The sequence below is a fragment of the Mustela erminea genome, chromosome 15, assembly GCF_009829155.1.
Source record: "Mustela erminea isolate mMusErm1 chromosome 15, mMusErm1.Pri, whole genome shotgun sequence".
NCBI classification, from domain to species: Eukaryota; Metazoa; Chordata; class Mammalia; order Carnivora; family Mustelidae; genus Mustela; species Mustela erminea.
In genome coordinates this window covers 69,882,051-69,906,779 of record NC_045628.1, presented here as the reverse complement: position 1 = coordinate 69,906,779, position 24,729 = coordinate 69,882,051, and the positions used below count along the sequence as shown (strand labels likewise).

Genomic DNA, 24,729 nt, shown 5'->3' with positions numbered 1-24,729 from the left:
AATTAAATAATATCTCTTAAAGTTACTAAAAGCACTGTTCTATAAAAGTATTTGTGGCTCTGATTTCAGCTTTAATGAGGAAAAAGTAATCTTTATTTTAAAATACCCCAAGAAATTCATGTCATTAATACTTCTAAAGGAAATCATTTAGGTTTGAAAATGAATTGCAGCATTTTTTATATTATTGAAGTATAACTGACATTGAATTGCAACATTTTATCTTATTTACATAGGGGTAGATTTTGTCAAAACAGATTTTACAAGCTAGAAATATCATGAAGTTGTATATATTGAAAAGAATTTTTCTTTCACAAAAGAATGTCATTTGTGAAACTGACTTCCAGATGTTTAGAAACATTAGAATTGTTCCTGATGTTACATTTAGACAAAATTGAAATAAAACTGAATTTCTCTTCCGCCCATTTTCTTCCAGTGATAGAAGGAAAGTATATATTAAATGCATTATCTATGTATAATTCTTTAAAGCAAATTCTGATAACAACCTTGTTGAGAAAGCTGTTCTTTTCCTTCAGATATCTAAGATATTAAAAATTCTTATATCTTAACATACCGATATAGAAAATCAAAAACACATGTCAAATATACTGATGCTTGTGTAGTTTTATTTAATAATATCTTTAAATGAATATTGTGTTTATTGGGAGGAAACAGTTTTTTAATGTAAGCTGTTTACACTCCATTTAATTTCACAAACACTTCATGGGACCTGTCCACAAGCTATACTTCCTGTCTTCAGGGAGCATACCATCAGTGGAGGAGATGAAGGCTCATATTTCACTGTAGTGCATATAAACAGAGTAATGACAGCATGGCAGAGGGAAAAAGATTAATCGCAACTGAAGGAAAGGAAAGCATTAGTTGTTGAATACCCGTTGTTTGTTAGGCACTGTACTGAAACCTTACATGCATGAGTTATCTTGAGTTTTTTAATCCTCACATCAGCCTGCTTTTTTCCTCCTTCATATAAATGTTAGAAACATTATTATAAGCAGTAAAGCACTGGCTGTATTCTTGTTCAGTTTTGAGTTGTACACTTAGTAAACTCCTCTAATATTTCTTCTTATCTATTTTACCAAAATCTTAACAATCGTTTTGATAGCTTATTATATAAGTAAGCTTTTCACACATTTCAAAGTATTTTAGTATCCATTGTCTCATTTTAACATTGCAGTAACCCTGTGGGAGTTTGGTTGATAAATACTTACTTCCTCTTTCACAGGTTGAGAAAAAGAAGTCCAGAGATTGGCCTAAATATCTTTTAAAAATATGTTCTTAATAGACGTTCGGGAGGAAAATAAAGTTAGAATTGCAAAGCTCATATCCAGCATTTACAAGACTATAAAGGACATAAAGAGAAATAATTTACGTAGTGTGCATATAAAATGATGACCATATGAATTAGGCTTCTGTTTTCACGTGCTCATTCGACATTATCGATTGCCACTTTGTTTGATATTTGACACATTTTTAATAAGATAATACCCAAATAAAAGACTCCAGAAAAAATATCAAAAAATCATGATAATATATTTTGACTTATTTGTAAGATAAAAAGTTTATACGGAAAAGGGAGTAATTAGCTACACTGAATCTTGAAGGACAAGGCAAGTAAGAGAATTCCATGTAAGAGAAATTACATAGGTCAGATTTAAACGCTTGAAAAAGTGCTGCATGTTTGGGAACAGAAGCATCCTGCTCTTGGGGAATATAAGATGTGAAGGTACCAAACTGGTAAAATAAGGTTAAAGAAGTAGGGGCCAGATCATGAGTCATAGACCATGTATTTAATTGCACAGATCAAATAAAATTGAAAATGTATTCTTACACAACAGACTCACATTAGATGGACACATACATACATATTTTTATATAATTTTATATTTTTAATTAAAATTTTAATAAACAAATTAAAGCCATAATTCTATACTTAATGCAAAATAAATAATAGTGCAAAACTGGTAAGAAGCGGATGCTCTGCTAAAATTGGCATGTTAGGGGCACCTGGGTGGCTCAGTGGGTTAAAGCCTCTGCCTTTGGCTCAGGTCATGATCTCAGGGTCCTGGGATCGAGCCCCACATTGGGATCTCTGCTCAGCGGGGAGCCTGTTTCCTCCTCTCTCTCTGCCTGCTTCTCTGCTTACTTGTGATCTCTGTCAAATAAATAAATAAAATCTTTTTAAAAATAAAATAAAATAAAATAAAATTGGCATTTACAGGCTTATATCTTTCCTCTGTGTGCATTAGCTACACATATTATTTACGGTTTCCCTATCTCTATAAATTACTTTTCATCTTTATTAGTATAGATGTTTTAGAGCTGTATAGAATTTGTATAGAATAATTCCTTAAACAGATAAACTACCATGTAGTCTTTTTCTTTACATTAACTATATTTGTCAATAAATAAGAACAAATAAAATAACTTCTTCACCTGACTGTCCACTTTCCAGATAGACATATTCTCTGAATATTATTAAGATAAGTTAACGTTGGGGCACCTGGGTGGCTCAGTGGGTTAAGCCGCTGCCTTCGGCTCAGGTCATGATCTCAGGGTCCTGGGATCGAGTCCCGCATCGGGCTCTCTGCTCAGCAGGGAGCCTGCTTCCCTCTCTCTCTCTCTGCCTGCCTCTCCGTCTACTTGTGATTTCTCTCTGTCAAATAAATAAATAAAATCTTTAAAAAAAAAAAGATAAGTTAATGTTTCCAACTTGTCATTTCTATATTTTAACATACTTATTTACAATATAATAATAATAAAATTATAGAGTAATTATTAGAGTATAATAACAATCCTAGAAACATTTTAGTTCTCTTGTTACTTTGGTTTTAAAATACACTTTGTTTCTATGGATCCTATTTGTTAAAATAAATTTATTGAAAGAAGAACTTTATTTAGTATTGTCTAATACATTATTCTATACTAGATAATGTTTTTACCCACAGAACTACAAGCATATATATTTACTAAGAAATCTTATGAGTATAGAATGTTTTTCTGTAGTTGTTATTTGTCACACGATATGGAAAATAATGTAAAAATAATTTTGGATTTGAATTAATCTATAATTTGGTGGTATTTTATTACTTCTGAACCTTCCTAATTTATGGCATTTTGATGTCTTCTTAGTAAATAAGTATATATGCCTATACTATCCAACTTTTTACACATAATTCACATTTTGAAATTCACATAATTCACAATTTCAGATCACAGGGAGATCTGGTGGTTTGTAGTATTCGCTTGTTAATTTCTTGATGAATGGCTAAAGAGGCCAAGAAGTGCACTCAGTCCAACATGTCTTGTGAAGATAGATTATCTCAAGGAAATTCTCTTCCCAATCAGATTTTGATTTGTTGGGTGTTAAACCAATTCTTTCTAAGGACAGTGTTTATAAGCCTTGTAATGAGACAGCCCTTTGAGACCTTACCTCTTTTTACTTGTAATTTTGATGAATGAAACTCTAATTCATAGAAGATATTATGATTGAAATGCACCTTTGGATCTTGTACACTTTAATTTAGATAAATGTTTCGTGCAGTACCATAAAATCAGAAAGTTTACTGAGCTACAGACTGATAACATTTCAACAGGGATGGTGAGTTCAGTGTCGGTATGGATCAGCTTACTATATGTCTCTTAAAGACATAATTGTTTTACTGTTTTAAAACCAGAGAGGATAAAAGTGAAAGCTTAATACACATTTCAGAGCTCACCTTTCTTTGACTACATTGACTTTATTTGTAGATTTTAATTTTAATAACACAAGAGTAATGTATATTTCTTTTCTTAATGACAAAGCAGATTAAACATGGTTGTCCACAAGGGGAAATTTGTTTTATCAGGCTGACTCGTACTTAAGGAGTTTTATTGATTATTTCATATAAAGAACCAAGTTCTCTTTCATGTAAATACATAAATTCTCCAATTGGTCCCCAAACTGGAGGCAAATCACCAGGACTTTCTGAAAAATCTTGGGATTTTCAGGTTAAGAAATATCCAGAGGTAACTTCTATGTCTCATTTGTTAAGCTGATTTGAGGGCTCGCTCCGTGCCAGGCAGTGTGCTGAAAACTAAGGAAGCAAAGACTGAAGCTTGTTGCTATAACTGCAGTAATAGGATTTATAAGGTGTGATGAAATCATCAAGGAAGGGGCACACAAATTTACCTTAAGAAATCAGAAACAAGAAAACAGAGTGGGTAGAGCTGAACTCTGTTTGGGTTATGTTTGTTACAAGTCTGCTGGGTGCCCCACACTGAGGCTTGCAGAAACGAGCCCGGAGCCCTGTGGAGAAGACAAGCACATAACAGATAACACCTGTACAATGTGGTAGAGTTCTGTGTCAACTGTGAAAGTACAGAACAGTTGGCTAGGAAAGGCCCCCAACAAAGGTGAGTTTGGAAGATCGAATGGAATGAGCCCCAAAAAGGAGAAAGGAAGGAATACACCATATAGAAGGAATAATATTAGCCCAGGTAAGAAGGTTTGAGGAGCTATAAATGGTTCATATTGCTGATGATAGAGAAAAGATAACGCAAAGCTGGTATTGAGAGGATAAAAGGCCTGGCCCAGCCATGCTAAGGAGTGTAGATTGGGACTCCTATCATATAAGCCTTGCATTGAGTATATTGATTGGGAGGAAACATTATGCAGAAGGCAAATACCTCCACTTATTTTTGCTTTGTAATAATCACTCTGACAAAAATGTGCGGGATGGTGTAAATAATGGAGCTATGGAAGACCTCCAGACCAAAACAATGGTGGCCTGAGCCCAGGCCATGGCAGTCACCAGGATGACCCCTAGGTTCGTGGCTTAAGTGGGTTGATCAAAATCGGGGCAGGTGGGGAACTAATAGATGATTCATTCAGTTAGGGAAATGTGGAGCTGCGAATATCCAGCGGCAGATGTCTAATAGAAATATGGCTATAAGGACTTCAGGAGAGGCTTCTCAGTTGTTAATGATTGGATTCGCCTCTTCTGTTCTCAGATGATGCAAGCTCTGAGTTTCTTAAATTAAGTTACTACCCAAGAAGCAAACAAGTTATAAGGATACCTACCCCTGGAAGATTTCTGTTTCACTGGCTTTATATCATCAAGAAACCAAATAAAATTAAGATAAGGTTCTGGAGCATTCAGTAATCAGTCCTCAGTCTTTTATTCCAGAAGTAAGAATTATCTGAGGGCCAGTGAGAGAAAAATATACATATAAACCATTTAATGCCCCTCACCTGCCATGTAGCATTGAGTTGTAATAATACTGTTTGTTTCTGAAGTACTTATCAAAATATATATTTAACAATGTATTACTTGATGCTGTGATGCTATATTTTAGCCATGCATTCTAAATGCTGTTTTACAGTCAGAGCTAGGATGACAGACTGTACCTCTGTGACAGTTACATTCTACAGTGTCTTTGTGTCATGACTGTGTTCCTCGTGTGTTTTTTACTCCTATATGTGCTACTTTTGAACCAACTTATTCATGTTTTAGTGAACAGACTTGGCTCTGCGTCACTAACTAAAAGAAGCATGCAAGTTGCAATGAAAGAGACTAACACTTTTACAATGCAAGTGTTACGGCAGCTAAATATACTTCCAAAACAATGGTTGAGCAGATACCACAGACCGTAATGGGCTGTCAGAAGTCCTATATTGGGCCTGGGAGAATGACCAAAAGTATTGTTAATTGTTAACTGGAGGGCATTTTGGTCAAAGTCATGGCAAGATTTGGAGAGCAATTGCATATGTACACAGACACTTTATAAGTCCCCAGAACTGTGATACAACACTACCATGCAGGAGTGATTTATTAGGCTCCCATTTTCAGGAATATATCCACCACACCTTATAACATGTGTAGGTATTTTCCCAGGAAATGCTGCTTCCTTGAAGCCTATATACTAATAGTATGGCTAGAATATAGTAAATTACATTCTCTTCCAGGCTGAATTCCAACCTCAAGTGATATGAAATACAAATACATATATATATATACATATATATATATATGTACATATATATATTCATATATATTTATATATATAAATTTACTTGCTATTCAGATAATTTTAGAATCATCACCACCTCCAAAGGCGGTTGCTGAAGTGGCTATTCCTTAAAATATTGAAATGTAATATTGAAATATAAATATTGAATTATATCTGTTAAGGAGTCAAATCCACAAGGAATTCAAATGCATTATAATTTCTAACCTTTACACTGACTGATATGTTAATGCTAGGTCAGCTTTGGCGATATTTCAATTTTTATGACTTTGTTTTTGGATTTTTGGCCTTCTATTCTATTTTATATAACAAAATAAGGCTATCAGTTCCGAAAACCATTATTGCTTTCACTGACTGTGAAGGAAATAGCTATTGTGCAGTCCATTTTGTGTGGCCGTCATTCCTAACTCCACCGTTTGTAACTTCGCAGCGACAATCACTGCCCTCTTCAGATATGGACGCGTTCTTGTTTTCTTCATCCTTATCTACTTTCAAAAATGATCTGATCATTTGATTCTCTAATTCACATAAAAGTATAATTATACAAAATTGTGTACTTTTATGTATCAGAAAACCAAGCTTGTGATGAGGTGCAGATTTTTTATAGAAAGTGGTGATGTTAGAGCCCCAGGATGTGGATTTATAGTCTCTTCTCTACCACTGGCCAACTCCTTGTTCCCTCAGTGAGGAATGAGCTTTTTCGGCCTGTTTCCTCCTCTGTAAAATAAGGGTAGGTGATTGATTACACTCCTGCCCCCCCCCACCCCGCCTTTCTCAGAGTTATTTTGAACAGCAAACAAGATAAGGTAAAAATGTTCTGTAATTGTAAACTCATACATAAATGCAGCCTATAATTATAAGAAAGTAATAGATTATTTTTAATACTGAAGGCCAAATAATCATAATCACCTAAATTATTATATTTCCTCTGTGATTAGGCACTGAAGAAGATGTGGTGAAGTCCAAGAAAGCCTTCAGAAGTCAAGCAATAGTGAATCAAAATGCAGAGACAGAACTTATGCTGGAAGGAGATGATGATGCAGTCAGTCTCCTGCAGGAGAAAGAGATTGACAATCTTGCAGGTAAATGTTTAAATATCTTTCTTCTGTTTGTTGTAAGTAAGAAACACATGCAAAGTTTATGAACTTAAAATCTATCTCCTGGCGAATGAGTTGGTGCCAGTGGTTGGAACGATACTGAATCATGTGACCGTTAATAATTTACTTCATCACAATCGCCGTATTGGAGAGAGAGGAAAGTGCTTATCAAACAAATATATAATTTACTACTAATGAATGAATAGCTGCATCTACTTTCTTTGGACTGAGGAGCAACTTTTTAATATAGGAGAGATAGCTTATAGCAGAAGTCCCATCTAACTGCCTGAATAATTGGAAGGGGACAGAATAATAGTCTCACTGACTTACGAGTGACTCTAGCCTGCTAACAGCCATGAAAATGGCCACTTCAGCCAGCAGACACTCAAATTTGCTACCACTCTTTGGAATGTCCCTGATGTATTTCTGTATACCCACACTGCTGATCTCCACCATTAGCAGACACTGTTTTTACCCTGTCCTGGTGCCGGTGTCAGGTCGATTGAGAGCAGTATCTGCAGTGACCATGTGGGATATGGATATATGGATATAGGTCTGGGCCCGTTACCTTGTTTGGGTTTTAAACTACCTCTGAGAATCTGTGAAAACACATTGCTTCATGAAGGTGCAGGTATAATTTTATACACAATTTTGGAGGGTTCACTGACACCTGGAAACCAGTCTATAGAATCCTATCCTAAATTTCAAGTTAAAAACTCCTGCTCAAGTAGTGGCTGAGTCTTAACCTTAATTCTGTATTTCCAGCCCATACAGTGCTATGTGGCAGATAGCAATAGAAAAGTGGACTTGTACTCATCATTCAGTTTACAAAATTGTACTCCTATTTCCAGAAGTGTGCTGAAAATTATCGGGCTTTATGAAAGCCTCCAGTGATGTTTCTGTCAGTTAGAGATTTCTCTTTTTATCAAAGGGATGTTCTTATTAATTGTAAACTAGAGATGGCACCTTATTCTCTCTCTTCTAGAAAATGTTTAATAAGTTACTCGAATGCCAGCTCCTAGATATACCTATGTCACTAACATTTCTGTGTGATGAAAATTATTTGTCCTATTTAAAAGTAATCCTAAGTCTATGAACAAACGTTTGCCTTGAATTCCTAAGTAAATGTTGAAGTTTGGTTTTATTGTTTTTGTGGTTTGTTTTAATAGTTCAGAGATTTTCTCTGAGGCCATTTGGAAATTTAAGCAAATGAAGTCTGTGATTTCTTTTTGCCCACGGATTTGTTTTCTCTTTTTCTGGTCTTATTCTTGATCCTAAAGAACGAAAGAAAATTTATAAACATGATTTATGACCTTTTCAGATAATATGTCATCTTTCCTCATCCACATATGTTGATAAATAGTTTCAATCATTATATGGTTTAGTTTAGACTCTCTGATCCTTAGTTCCCATTATAAAAGTAATTAATTAGGGGCACCTGGGTGGCTCAGTGGGTTAAGCCGCTGCCTTCGGCTCAGGTCGTGATCTCAGGGTCCTGGGATCAAGCCCCACATCAGGCTCTCTGCTCAGCAGGGAGCCTGCTTCCCCTGCCCCTCTGTCAAATAAATCAATAAAATCTTAAAAAAAAAAAAGGTAATTAATTAGTTGATACAAAGTTGGCTGATACCCTGAAGTTTATTGTAATAAGATCTGCCCCAAACTACCAGAGGCAAAATCTAATAAAGACTCATAACTTCTTTATATTTCTCTCCTTTGATGGTAGCTAGAGTAATTATTATTATTAATTTATGCTTATAAGCAAAATTCCCAAAACAACATTAAGTTAAAATATCTAAAGAATAATGAAAGTATGCTTGCAGTAAATTATTTAAAAATCTAATTGTGTGGCTCTTGACCAACTCATCTGTCAAGACTCCTTTAAATTCTCTCTTTTAAGTAGACTTTTCTTTGAGCAGATCCACTCCTACCCATTTCCACCTGGTTCTAATTCATACTCTTTTTGCGGAATCCTCGTGTCTGATAAATCTTACAAACTGTCCTAAAATATTGATCCCCTATCTAGTCTATAATGTTCCTCTTTAAAATAGCAGTCCACAAATGTTACTCTCAGCTTTGAATTCAGTAGAAAAGAAGGAAGGGATGGACGTTTTGTGAAAGAAGTAAGGGTACAGGAAGTAGGAATGTATAGATTCACTTTATAAATGCTGAGGCCTGTTAATTAGCTAGACTGGTGTGATAGTGACGTCACATAAAAATCATTTTGGAAGTTAATTACAAACCACTATTGTTAGATTTTTAAAAATCAGCTGTTAATAAAATTTCAGACCACATAAATATGTAACCATTTTGTTGTCTTTGTCTCAGAAATTAAAAGTTGTTAAAGGATAATGGCTTTCTTATAGGTAACTTATTGTTCTAAATAACTGAACAGTGCTAAGCTGCCTAGAGAACACTTTCATGATCACAGGAGACCTAAGTCTACAGTAAGATCCAGGAGATCCTAAAATCTGTGCACAAAATTAATATAATCTATACTTGGTATCTGGAAATATTATATAAAATAACCAATGCCCATTTTCCACTTCTGAGATGAAAATTATAGGTTTATTTTTTTCATGACTCAGTGACACGGCTTGCATATTAGTAATGTAAGAAATGTACCTTCAAAAATATACAAGTAGTTAGACTTCTTAGACTTTAGATTTTCTATGAATGAGGACACCATTTTTACAATAATAATGGTAAACCTAAATCTGCTGAATAGTATGATTCATTTTCCTGTTCTTAAAAAGCCCTGTTTTGCTGACAAGCACACAGATGAGGAGATTATGCATTATAATTTGTCAATATGCAATATTTCTTAATAGTCAAGTTAAATTTCAGGGAAAAAAGATATTAATTAGAATAGAAAACTAAGGGAATGTACTAATTTAGTTAAGATTAATTATATTGGGGGGTTTAAAAGATAGGATCAGTTTCTGTTTATAAAAAGAAAAAAGAGAAAGAAGAGTAGCTAGCATATCTTACTAAGTAACAACCAGGCAGCATTCAAAGAGCTTTAATATTGACAGTAACTCTATGAGCTTGGTACTATTATTACCCTAATTTTACAAATGAGGCTATAGAGACCAAGAGAGATTAAGGAAATTGTATAAGGTTAAGAAGTAAATAAAATAATGTGTTTCCTTAAAAATACATATGTTATTATTTGAATTCAAATATGCCAAATAGTATATTTAAATATGCATGTGTATATACTTAAAGATTCTTCTAAAATGATGTAAAGACAAGATCCTCAGCCTATACCTCAATTTTGACACTAGTTCCATTAAACTATATTTAGAAGTCTAAGAATATGCATAATAATTTATTTTAGTTTTATGTATCTGTTCTCTAAAATCATTCTGGTAAGTTAAAAAATTTGATAGATTTTAACACAATTTTATTTAAATATTGACTCTCATGTTTTTTCCATTTGCTTTGGAGTTGTCTAGTTTTTTTGTTTGTTTGTTTGTTTGTTTTAAAGATTTTATTTATTTATTTGACAGAGAGAAATTACAGTGTCTAGTTTTAATAAAGATAAAATGGTCCACCAAATTCTACAGACTTAAATGTCATACAATTTTCTGTTTCACTTTTAGTTCCCTTTCTTCCCAAGCTGTTCATCTCAAGAGGCAAGTTAAGTGTGTGTGATTATTAATTACTCAATTTATTATGCATTGTAGCAAATGGCTAATATAATTATAATATAGAAGTATGCAAATGAATTAAGCAATTATTATATTAATAACATCTAACTTAATTTATTTTAATTGCTTTTTTAGTTTGTAGTGACTCACCAAAGTGAATTAGCACCTAAGACACCATACATAACTAAAAATTTCAATTTACTAATTATATTGTTATCTAAAACACTGAAATTAATTAGTATAATTCAACTGATTTTAATCTAAAATCCCAATGTATACTTTAATTTGAAACTCAACGTGGCAAGTTATTTCTGCAAACAATTACTGAGTAACTAAAATTTAAGATTAACTAAAATTTATGTGAAATAAAAGTGAATGATATAATTCAACTGGTAGAATTGTGTTCCGCTCATAAAATGTACCTCATTTTTTTTTTTTAGAGCAGTAGTTCTGTCACATACACCAACTGAGAGTAGAAATATTTTCCATAACAGACTTGGAATATGTACAGATTTCTCTATTGTTACTACCAAATATTACTAATTTTGTCAAATTGGGGAATTCTGAATTCATCATGATGGTGGTCCTTTATGGTTTATCAGCTCTGCAAATTATTAAAAACAAATTATCACAATTTTAGAACATTTCATCACACCAAAAAAGAAACCTCCATACCCTTTGGCTATTCTACCCAATTTTCCCATGTCCCCTCCACTGCCCTGGAGGACCACTAATCTACTTTCTGTCTCCATAGATTTAACTCTTCTGGACATTTCATATAAACATAATTGTATAATATGTAGTCTTCTGTGACTAGCTTCTTTTACTTAGCATAATGTTTTCAAGACTCATCCATGTTTTAGCATGAGTGTCCCTTTTTATGGTGAATAAATGGTGACTATTCATTGTATGGATATATCACATTTTGCTCATCATTCATTAATTGATGGACACTTGGTTTGTTTCCACCTTTTTGCTACTGTGACTAATGCTGCTATGAACATTCATGTACAACATTTTATGTCAACATATGCTTTCATTTTTCTTGAATATATACCTAGGTATGAAATTGCTGGGTCAAATAATAACTCTATTTTTAACTTTTTGAGGAACTGCTAGACTGTTTTCCAAAGTGGCTGCATCATTTTACATTCCTATCAGCAGTGTCTGAGGGTCCCATTTCTCCACATCCTTAATGCTGGTCACTATCTGTCTTTTTTATTATAGCCAACTCTGTAAGGTTTTGATCATGTCATTCTTAAGATACTTACACAAGATGCCTTTCTATATGCTTTTTCTTTCCTTTTAGACTGCAAATCCCTTAGGTATGGTAACCATATCCCACGTACCTTTGAACCATGAAGAAATCTTCTAATACAATTACTTGTCCTAATAAGGTTCCCATTGAAAAATTCAGTGTAGGTTGGAATAAACTAGAGAGCTGAGATCGTTATCTGGTTAATTTATACCAAAAACAAACAAAAAAAAAAATTCTGAACTATTAAAATTGAGTTTTTAAGGGCTTGAATTATCAGATCATTTGCTCATACTAATTGAATTATTGAAATTACTCAACTCATCACTTGACTTTTCCAGGTAAGAACTAAATTAATCTTTCTTCCATCCCAGCTTCTGCTAATTTTATCATTTTAACTAAATGTTCTTAAGGTTCCCATTTTAAAAGTCTAGATACCACTGTGACTCTTAACCAAAAAACACCTTATCACTTGGAAAAGATATTCCATTACCAAAGGATTATAATGTTATTTTGAATATTTAAAAAGAGTAACTAGTATAGAAAACTAGCAACATGGGAAAGAAGTGTTGAAATATAAGACTTGGATTTTTTATATGGCTTTTTCAAAATGGTACATTTATAATCCTTTTCACACATACACATATACACTATATTCCATGCACAGAGTCAAAAATCCAAAACTCAGAATTATATGAATTTAAGAATAAAAATACATAGAAATGGGGTGCTTGGGTAGCTCAGTGGGTTAAAGCCTCTGCTGTCAGCTCGTGTCATGATCTCAGGGTCCTGGGATTGATTCCCCCATTGGGCTCTCTGCTCAGTGGGGAGCCTGTTTCCCACCACCCCTTGGCCAGCCTCTCTGCCTACTTGTAATCTCTCTCTGTCAAATAAATAAAATCTTTTTTAAAAATGCATAGAAATAAGGAGGACATCTACTAAGAGAAACAAGATGCAATTAATAGGAGATTCTCCAAAGTGATGGAGAGCTTCTCTGCAGGACACACGTTTAATGCCCTAGAAAATTCCCAGGTTTACTTTCACTGTTGTTAAGATGGCTATACCTTTCAGACTGTTTTTCTTGTTGCTCACTGGTCAAAGCTTTGTCTGTTTTCTTTTATCTTTATTCTACTAATTCAAAGTGAAAGCAGGGGCACCTGGGTAGCTCAGTCAGTTAAGCCTCTGCCTTTGTTTCAGGTCATGATCACAGGGTCCTGGTGTCAAGCCCCATAAAGGGCTTCCTGCTTAGTGGGGAGTCTGCTTCTCCCTCTGCCTCCCCCACCCCCCCCATACTCTCTGTCTGTCTCTCAAATAAATAAATAAAAGCTTTTTTAAAAAAACCCACACAGGGGCGCCTGGGTGGCTCAGTGGGTTAAGCCGCTGCCTTCGGCTCAGGTCATGATCTCAGGGTCCTGGGATCGAGTCCCACATCGGGCTCTCTGCTTAGCAGGGAGCCTGCTTCCTCCTCTCTCTCTGCCTGCCTCTCTGCCTACTTGTGATCTCTCTCTGTCAAATAAATAAATAAAATCTAAAAAAAAAAAAAACCCACACAGACACAAAATGAAAGCAGATATCAAATAATTGGGGAGGGGGTGGAAATTTGGTTAGAATTTGTTTTAAGGTTAACCATTCCTATCTCCCTAAATCTCTATTTTATTTCATTCACTCACTGATTTGCCTACTATTCAATATTTAGGATGCAGAATGCTGGGACTCAGAAGCTGATAGAAAGAAAAAAAATCAAGAGAATTAGCCTACCTACCACTACCTCGCAGGAACTTCAGTAACCAGGAAGTTAGAACATAAAATATGTCTACCCTAATAAATGAAAGTCGACAATTAAGATGATTAGATAGATAATTAGGCCTTCAAAAGTTCTAACTTGGAATGTTCAGATACCAGAGGCAAAGTTGTTTATATACAAATTGAATGTTACCTAAAAACTGAGCAAAGAAAAGAGGATAAAGTAAAATATGCAGCATATAAGAAGGAAGAACTCAAGATTCGAGAAAATTATAATCAAAATACAGGAAAAGCAAAATTCTAAAAGCTGAGAGTTTTTCAGAGAAATACGTGATTAAGAAAGAAATACATTTGAAACTAAACACAAAAAAAATTCTTATAATTGTTTAATGGAATAAGAGAATAAGTACTACAGAAGGAACAAGTTCAGTGTTACATAGATATAGATAAACTCATAGTCAGATCAGATCTGCTGAAGCCTAACTGCTCTGCAATACAATTCAAATATGCTTAATGAACAGTGTTTCCCTAATAAAACTAGCATTTTTACAAGATTTTTTCATATTTATTTTATGTAGTTTTAGTTACAGAGTCAAACTAGAATTGAATAAATCTGATATTTGTATTTAGGAGAAAAATGTCTTTTAAATGTTCTGCATTCTCTAAAATACATTTTGCTCAGTATTTCCCCCTTAATTTTTTAAGCCCATGTGTATTTCAAGGGAAATTTAATCCATATGTCCCTGACTCACTCACACTTAACTCATCAAAATATTGTTTAGTAAAAGCTATTTGATGTTGAAAAAGCCTTATGAGTCTTTATAAGTCTTTTTTCTCTCTCTTTGAATTAAGTTGCTCTGCCACTCATAAATAGTATACCCAAAGGGGTCACATTCAGCTTCAAACACAGAATTCGCAGAGCTCTTGAAGACAACAATAACGCATGCCCATTGCCTATAAAAGCTAAAATATTTAAATTTCTAACCTAATTTTTTTATTCACTTAAAGGGTTCTAAAAATAAACAAAAGCTTTACCTTGACTATCTAGCCTTTTTACTCTCTCCTCGCAACTTTACAGTGTCCACAAGGCCATTTATAGCCTGCAACATTTTGCTAGAATCCATATTTTGTTTAGTGTCAAAAAAAAAAATGAATGTCTCCTTCAACCATGTAGTTAGTCTGTAGGAACACTTTTAAAGGGACTCTTCATCATAACGCATCCCTGCTAACCAAACTATGTAAATTTAAAATATTATAAAAAGACAAATTCAAGTATTATTTAGTAGACCATCAGCCATGATTCAGATTCTATATAACATTCTTACATCTTTTCTTAAGAGGCCATCCTTTGTTATGCGTGCAAGTGTTTCACAAACCACAACAATGCCTATTCTTCCTAATACAATGTTCTAGTTGAAACTCATTTTTATTTTTTACTTGCTTCTCTGTACAGAGGATTTCCCATAAAGTAACTCTTCTAAGACTTATACTTATTTTCAACCTGAAGAGCAGAGGCAATCAAGAACAGAGCTATCTTATCAGTACAGCAGATCTCTCCTACATGCAGGGGACTAAATTCTCATTCAAAAAAAATTTTATATATATATATATATATATATATGAATAAACATATTAATCACCTACTGGAAATATACAGGTCACCTTGTTTGTCACACTTGGAGAAAAAGAAATGTGAGGTAATTAAACTTTTTTACTGCCAAACGTGGAGAAGAGGAAGAGATGAGTAACCATCATTGCACACTGCCACACCTATGAGGCCTTGCTCCAGAAGACTCTCTCCAAAAGACTTTGGCATGAATTCAAACACTATATAAAAATGGATTTCACCACTACATTTAGAGCCCTACTATACAAAAGGACAAATAAGTCTTTCTGTATAGTGCAAATATTTTATTCATTTGATTATTTCATTTACATGGCTTTGTGCAAAATGTCCTTAAGCAATATTTACATTGCAATCAACTTATAAGTAGTTAGTTATCACAATAGAATCTGCTCCATCAGTTCAAATCATCATCCCAATAAATATAAGTGTAGAACATTTTATCAGCAAAAAAGAAGAGAAATTCAGACTGAGTTGCCTGTCTAAATATTGTTAAGCATTCTTTTCCAGATAGAATGTTTAAGCAGTTCAGTTAATCAGAATATGACTGATTACAGGATACCTACCTGGTTTAATTAGTAAGAATAATTCAGTAACCAGTAAGAGCATGGGACTCTTGATCTCCAGGTTGTGAATTTGAGTCCCACATTAGGTGTAGAGATTACTTAAAAATAAAATCTTTAAAAAAAAAAAGAAGAAGAAGATGATGATGATGATGACTGACTGCAGTGTTTTATGCTTTTTTGAATCCCAAAAATTCTATTGAATTTTTCTTTCATTTTAAGTCACTAAATAAAACTGCTAAGTATAGTTGTAGTGTTATTCTAGTTCAATTTGTATATAAAATAGGAACATTAAGAACCAGATACCATAGAAAACTTTCTTAAAACATCTTGCATCTCATATTGGGCTAGGAGGAGGAGTCTCAACTCACCAACCAGTTTTAAGGGGGAAAGCAAAATGAACTTGATAGTAGTAGTAAAAAAGTATGCACCATTGGGCAAGTGAAGCTGGGAGACATAATTTACATTTGTTGAAAGAAAACGATACTGCAGGTGATAACTTCACAACTCTAAATTAAGTATTACAGTTCATTTTCAGATGTGGAAATTAAGGTTTGGACATTAAAGTATTTACTTATGATCACATCACAAGCAGAGATGAGCTGAGATTTATTAAACCCATTTTTCTGCCTTTGTTAAACCCCTTGTTCATTCTACTATATCGGTGTTTGCTTGGTTTTTAATTACAAGTTTCAACCCATTGGTGTGTAAGCAAATCAACTACATGGATCATTACCAGCATTATTTGTAAATGAAATAAAAGAGAAAAGAATAAATTTGAATACAGAATGTCAAAATTCATTGCACACAGTAAAAATAAGAGCTGAAAGGACCTGCCAAGTCTTTATTCTCTGAAGCCAGATCCCTACTTGGTTGAGGTTGGATGTGGTTATCCAAGCAAAACAAGTGTTGATATTGGATATTTACTAAATGAATGACATTATGGTGGGTGCTTAAAAGTAAAAAGATACATATGATTAAAGTTTCTGCTTCCAAGGACGTTATAGTCTAGAGGAATAACAGACAATGAAAAACAACAGCAACCTAGATATACAAAGGAAACCACGTTAACACAAAACAGGACCCTTGACCACCATGTGTATTCTGGAACGCCTTCCTAGAATAGTGTTTCCTATCTTGAGTCCAGGAACATAAGTAAAGGATTTAGAAAGATTTAAAGACTTGTTGCAGACTGTGGAAAACATCATATACTAAAATACCACCTTCCCTCTGAAACAGTAGTTCTAAATTATTCAGGTAAAAGTATGAGGCAAGAAGTCTCTGCAGTTGAGACTAACTAGCTTGCTAGGGAAGCTTTATGTGCCATGAGGAACCTGGATTTTTATCCTGAAGGCCATAACGAGACACTGAAGGATTTTAAGCTGGCAATGATAAGATCCTATTTATTTATTTATTTATTTATTTATTTATTTATTTATTTATTTTAAGACTTTATTCATTTATTTGACAGAGAGAGAGAGAGATCACAAGGAGACAGAGAGGCAGGCAGAGAGGGGGGGAAGCAGGGTCCCTGTTGAGCAGAGAGCCTGATGTGGGGCTTGACCCCAGGACCCTGAGATCATGACATGTATATGTGTGTGTGTGTGTGTGTGTATATATATAATATATATATATATACATTATTGTTATTTTTAATCACTCAGGCCACTGTGTAGCTCAGTACTTTAGGATGCCCACATTTGAGGTAAAAGGCTGTTGTCTGAGCTCGAAGAGATGGGAGCATGAACTAAATTTCAGTTGGTGGTGGCAAGAAAGCAGAGGGGACAGCCTCAAAACAACACTAAAATGTCAACGACTGATGCCGGGCTGGGTGTGAGGAGTAAGAACGTAAGAATGAGGGAAACAAAGCCTGAGAGAAGGAATGATATACATACTATTAAATATGTTTGAGAATGTGAAGATGCAGGGTTTCAGGGGAGAAGAGAATGAAGACGCTTGGTTCAGTTTGGCCAAATACAAAGGTTTAGAATTTGACACCCAAGTTGAGCGTGGAGTTTACAATTAAAACCACTGAAATCACCCAAGAAAAGTGAGACTACATAGGAAGAAGAGCAGCAGGCCAAAGGCAGAGTCCACCAAGGATACCACGGAAGTCAAGCAGTAAAAGAACAATAGAGACGGTATGCTGTAGAAATCAAGGATCTCTCACTGAACATTTTTAAATTGATATTCCTTGGAACACAGGTGTTTTGAAATGTGTTAATGAGGGGGAGAAGTATAGCTAAATTCTGGGTTTAAATATAAAATGTTACACAGTTTTTTTTTTTAAATTGATGGATAGACTTTTCTGAGCTTTTAACATATTAATTCATGTATATTCTCCTATCACTCTGGCCCAAGTAGAGGATGAGAGTGACATAAAAAGGAGTGAATAGGAGTGAGGAACTAAGAATTAGAAACTGATATGTAGAAGACTAACAAAGGAGAAAAGGAACAAAGATAAGACAGTTGCTAGTCAAGGCAGGATGGGTAGGAAACCACCCCTGGTAGAGTGAGTAACTGCTTGGCACAGGATGGAAGATACATTTTCTGAAATTGGAGAAAAAGAGGTATTGACAGACGCAGAGGCAGAAAAGTCTTTAGATAGAAGAGGGCATCAAGATCAATGACAGATTTTCTTTTTCCTCCAAAATACAAAACTTTCATTTCTTTATATAGTCAGGATGGAAAAATGTTCCTATGTGAATTTTCTAGGAAGGAGCTATGTATTTCACCGTCTTCTCCACAAGATGTGTGACCACAAAAAGGGATAACTGCTTCACAGACGATAATACCTGAACTCTAATCTTTGATTCCTTAAACATTCCCGAAACATCTCACGTTCACAGCTATGTATGTTTTCTTTTTCTTTTTTTTTTTTTTCCAAGATTTTACTCATTTATTTGACAGAGAGGGAGAGCACAAGTAGGGGGAGCAGCAGGCAGAGGGAGAGGGAGGAGTAGCTTCCCCGCTGAGCAGGGAGTCCGATGTGGGGTCCGTGTGGGGCTCGGTCCCAGGACCCCTTGGCTCATGACCTGAGCCAAAGGCAGACACTTCACTGACTGAGCCGCCGAGGCTCCCCAGTGTACGTGTGTTTTCAGTTGCATCTCACACTGCCCGGCCCCGGACTTTATACATCCTAATCACTGGCCAGTCTTCCTTATTCCTGTTCACATACTCCATCTGGGTGTTTGTTCTAACTCTTCTGCCCTGCTTACAGTGCTCTTCTCTCTCATATCACCTGTCCACACCAACCCACCCATTATATCTCACTTCAAATGCCGATGCCATCATCCTGTCCCAACTCCACCGACCCCCAAAAAAGGCTGGATGGAAATCATCACAGTTCAGTGAATGTCTATGGAATATTTATCTGGCCCTCTCTTGTTGAGAGGCAGAATGCATAACAGTTAAATGCTCTGACTTTGAAGTCACATAACCAGTCCGAATCTTGTCTCTACCATTTACTAGTTGTATGGCCTTCCCTAAATTACTTCACCCCTTGATCTCATTTTCTATCTGTAAAATGGACACAGTAGCAGTACCTCTCTCCTAGGTTTGTTGTCGTGAGGAGTAAGTGAGATCAATTCATGTAAAGTGCTTTAACAATCCTCAGCTACCCTTCCTCCCTTATGTCCTAGTCATTCCTATGTATTTCTTATCTTTACTATGTAGTATAAGCTCTTGAGAAAAATTCATGTCTTATACTTTACTATATGCTCTCTTAGTACCAAAAACAGTGAATAATTTTTGTTGACTACATGAATGAATGAGTGAATGCTGAGTTGAATATCCCTCTCTAAGCATTTAATTTACAAGAAGGAACTACTTGGTAGGAACGATATGGCAGTTTTTAAATTATGCCATTTAAAAAATAATGGTATGCGTGGGACCTAGCTAGATTGACCAATTACATAATAGCTCTTGTTGGTTTTCAGCATCTTTTATTTATGTTTTCTCCGAAATGCAATGTCTTTCACATTTTTAAAGAATAATTTGAAGTCATTTCCAGAAAAATAGAAAGGATGTGATCTGTTAATGTAAGTGGCCTTTTTGCTCTAACATACAAATGTGACAATCTCTTTGCAATTCCATAAAGACAGATTGCATACTATGTGACAGTTACTGTGTTAGATAAGAAGATATCGCCCCTTTCTGTAAGTAACTTATGCCAAATGGGAGAAATAGACTTCAAAACACATATATTTAATATACTACAAGGCTGCAGTGAAGATGCACCCGGGAAACCATGGGAGCATGAAGGCAAGGCACTTACTCCAACCAAGGGATGCAAAGAGTACCTCCTAGTCCAATAGATTTAAATCATCTCCTCTGGTTTATTCACTCATCTATTCTAGCAGGAATTTACTCTTCTCAATCATTAAATGATATCCTAGTGCCATAAAAGAGTCACTACCCTTCCAGAAAATGAAAAATGTATTCCATATGTTGAACTAAATGTGATGTAACTAGAAACACAAATCTCATCTGGATCACCTATTGAATCAAAAAGAAGAACAAATTATCACCATGGACATTAAGACTATCACTGTTTTTGAGTATATTTTTGTGCTTAAAAACTCATTTGTATTTTACTTAGACTATATATGCTTTATAAGCTTTTTTCCCAGTAAAATCATTCATTGCCTTTGTGGAAAATGCACTAGTTTTGTTGATTTATTTTTAACACAAGATTATCTGTTCTACAAATAAATTGGAAAGCCTAAATGGTAAGTTAAAATTAGAACCTATCAGATTATCTCTTGTTACTTTTAAAAATTATTTACTATAAACACAATGAATAAGATGAGTTGTTAGATAATATTAGTGCAAAAATAGGGTGCCCGAGTGGCTCAGTGGGTTAAGCCTCTGCCTTTGGCTCAGGTCATGGTCTTGGGATTCTGGGATGGAGGCCCACATGGGGCTCTCTGCTCAGCAGGGAGCCTGCTTCCCTCTCTCTCTCTGACTGCCTCTCTGCCTACTTGCAATCTCTGTGTCAAGTAAATAAAAATAAAATCTTTTAAAAATATATTAGTGCAAAAATAAGTGTTCTACCCTGATGAACAGATATTTTGTTAAATGCAGTCTTCAACTGCTCTTATATAGAAGGTTCTACTCTTTCCGTTTCTGTTTCAGACCGTGTTGAGTTTTACCAGAGGTAGGAGTACTTGGATCTGAAAACACTGATTTGGTTCTTAAACACCTGTCTCATTTTGTACAGTAATAAACTAATACATTAAGTGCACTATGGAGATGATTGGTTATTGTCCCTCTCAATCTAAAGATAGATTATGTTCAAAAAGTCACCAAAGACCATAAAGAAACCACGTCTTGGGCACAGTGAGCTTTGTATAAAATTTGGGTTTGTAGGGATCCTTGGGTGACTCAGTTAAGCATCTGCCTTCGGCTCAGGTCCTGATCCCAGGGTTCTGGGATAGAGTGCCCCATCGGGCTCCCTGCTTAGCAAGGAACCTGCTTCTCTCTCTGCCTGCTGCTCCCCCTGCTTGTGCATGTGAAACTCTCTCTCTCTGACAAATAAGTAATAAAAATCCATTTTTAAAAATTGGGGTTTGTAATGGAATGTGTGTGTGTGTGTGTGTGTGTGTGTGTGTGTGTGTGTGTGGGTTAGGGAGGGAGGGAATACTGCTAGAAGTTAAATTCGTATTCTTGAGCTACGTATTCTCTTAGTTGTTCACATTATATTTTTTTGACTCAAGTATAAACATAACAAACTCAAACATAAACTACTTTCATGCAAGAAGTTTTTGAAAACCTCAAAGGACTATTATTCTGGTAGTATATTTGGACCACTATCAATATTCTCTGTACATAAAGAAAAGAAACATTGTCTAGAGATTTTGTTACTATACTTTCTTTTTTCTTGGGGCATTTCAAATGCCTGAAATCCAGCGAACTATCCTAAATGATAGAAATCTCAGATCTTCTGCAACATTTCCCCCAACTCCCTCTTCCCCAGGCACACACATAAACACCTCCATTTTCTTTGTGCCTAAAGCTTTCCTAGGATTTCAAAACTAAGTTCCAACTTTCTCATACTCTTCATTAGTTTCTTTTAAGTTGTTCTGAGAGTGATGCATGTTATCCTTTTAATTCTATGGGAGAAATATTTTTTAAGATTTTTATTTATGTATTTATTTGAGAGAGAGAGAGAAAGCAGGAACAGAAGGGGGAGCACAGGCAGGAGGAAGGGTCAGAGGGAGAGGAAGAAGCAAATCCCAGCAGGGAGAGAGCTGAACACAGGGCTCGTCCCAGGACCCCAGGACCCTGACCTAAACCAAAGTCAGACACTTAACCAACTGAGCTACCCAGGCACCCTAAGAAATGTTTTCTTTAAGTTACATTGTCATACTTAAAAATAATAGAAGTCCAATGCAGACAGATATCTTACATATGCTCAGTCACTCGTGCTAGGAGTTATTTTCCTACAAATTGAATCACGGTATAGAAATAATTGTAAGAATCATTTTTATTTTTTTTAAAATTTTTTTGAATGCTAAACACAAAGGATTTCAGATTAACTCTATTCCTTTTAAATAATGTCAGGATTTTAAGTTTAATAATTTATAAAGATTAGTCAATGTTTATTACTCCCAAATAATTGTCTTTTAAGTGTCTGTAAAGCAAATTGAGCACGTGGTTTCGAAGTAATTGAGGTCAGAGAAAATCTACATAGTTAATAATACTTTTATTAATATTAAACTAAGTTTAGGAAGTATTCAAGTGATTCTAAAATACATTGTAACTTCAGACATACTAAATACAGTTTGGGCCAATTAAAATTCATCAAATAATTGTAATTGCCAATTTTATTTAAACTTCAATTCTTTGTCCCTATATACTCTTGTGGTACATTATATTGAAATTCATAAAGAATCTTAGCCTTGTTTGAAAATTTAATTGCCATAATTGCCTGTTAATACCTAGAATGTTATTGACACCCCTAAAAAATGACTAATTTCTCTTTGTAAGAAAAACAAAAGCAGTCCTTGACCTCTGGAAACTACCCTGAGCCTTGAAAGGAAGCGCATATTGCCAGGAATTAGCCTAGAGCTCACAGCTAGGCCTTGGTGTTCTCCTGTTGGTCATAAACAACCTCCCAGAACACCAGGATCAGACAAGGTCTCATGATGATGATGTGAAGCAAAAAACGACTTTATAAGTCATGGAAGTATAGACAAAAGCAAGGTTACACTGCAGACCACCTCAATACCAAACAGCCCCCCCCCATCTCCTTTTTAATATGAGGGACTACCACTTCTCTGCTAACTATAGCATTAGCTAGATCTGGTCCTCCCTCCCTCTAAATGAGATTTATTAAGACCCATAATCGCAGAATTATCCCTGCTTCCTGACAGAGCCCAATCCAGAGCAAAGCCATGCTCCTTGAACCCTTCCCAGAATCGCTTCACCAAAGCCCAGATCCTACAAAAGTCCTTTTTGACACTCTTTCTAGGTTGCCCGTGTCTTACTCACTGCAGTGAGCAGTAAACCCAACCTCTTAAACTACAGATGTGTTCCCGGTTGGTCTTCGACAGGAGAGTATCGACACATCCATACCCCCTAAACTATGAATATTGAACTAGTAGTTAAGTAAAAATGATATAAAAGAACCTTGTAAACTCTAAAGCTCTATTAAAAAGTTGGTGTATTAGTGAGATCTCCAGACTTGGAATTTTGTTTTCAGTAGAATCATCCAAACCCACAAGTATTTTTTAACATTCTACTTTTAAAATACATTTGATGAATAGTTCCCTTTTCAAATATAAAACATATGTACTTTCGACTCTAGGTTTACCATCTCAACTGATTAAAGATGCTGTGACTCTAAAGAGAAGTTCATTCATTTGAAGTCTTTTCCTTATGCTTGGGTAATCTTTGTTCTAGGACAGACTTTAAATTAGCATTTAAATTAATGTCAAGTAATATCCTTTTCCTTTCAAAAATAGTAATGGATCAATATTGCTTAAACACTATGTTGTCAGTGCTAGAAGTAAATAACACTTATGAGTTCCTTTAGTTACCACTTTGCATGGTGGAATTTTAAAGGACTGTATTGTATGCATCAATACAGGGGAGGAGGTTTGGTTCCATCTATTTGTTTAACTGCACTTTAACAGCCATCACTTGACTTCAGTGTGTGCTTGAGAACAGTATTATAACGTATCCTTTTATTGCTCTAGTAATGATTGGAATGGATATATCTACATTCAGTCTTGAACTCACCACACCAAGCAAAGTTAGGAGGTTAAATTTGTACCCAGTTATCTTCTAGAACAAAATCTGCTCTATCGCCATCTCTCTGGCATCCAGAGAGGCTGCCCTTCTTAAACTATTTTTATTTGAACGGGGATCCCAAGCTTTCAGATAACCAGATCTTCCATGTAAGATCTGCTGGTTTGTGATGGTGTCTTATGTAAACATTTTCGTATCAGATCCCTAAAATCCAGAGGCTCCCCCAAAAGGGATTAAAACATAATCCCCTCTCTCTATTGCTGTAGTGGATTAACTCTGTATTCTCTCTGATGCTGGTTTGCTCCCTGAAGGCTACAACAAAAAGATTCAGTGCTCCTTAAACATAATATGGAATTGGAAGTTGTAATTGGAGATTTCCCAAAGACAGGGGTAAAAACGACACACTATGAAGGCTGAATGTTTCATGACGCGTCTTTTTTAAATAGGGACCAGTTCGAAGTCCTTTTATAAACCCCCAGAAAATCTCAATTCAACAGAATAAGATTGGAGTAAAAGCAGA

The 24,729-nt window shown here is 35.1% G+C and overlaps 1 protein-coding gene across 9 annotated transcripts in view; it reads left to right on the top strand.

Moving 5' to 3' along the window:
• Nucleotides 1-24,729, top strand: part of NBEA (neurobeachin) — a 678,194-nt gene that overhangs the window by 461,628 nt on the left and 191,837 nt on the right. For 6 of the 9 annotated variants that reach the window (XM_032314437.1, XM_032314438.1, XM_032314436.1 and 3 more), the window contains one exon: nucleotides 6,963-7,106. In XM_032314437.1, coding sequence (XP_032170328.1) covers nucleotides 6,963-7,106 — 144 coding nt within the window. Of the gene's footprint in view, nucleotides 1-6,962; nucleotides 7,107-10,723; nucleotides 10,757-24,729 lie in introns of all 9 variants that reach the window. The other 3 variants (XM_032314432.1, XM_032314431.1, XM_032314429.1) reach the window with 1 other exon arrangement.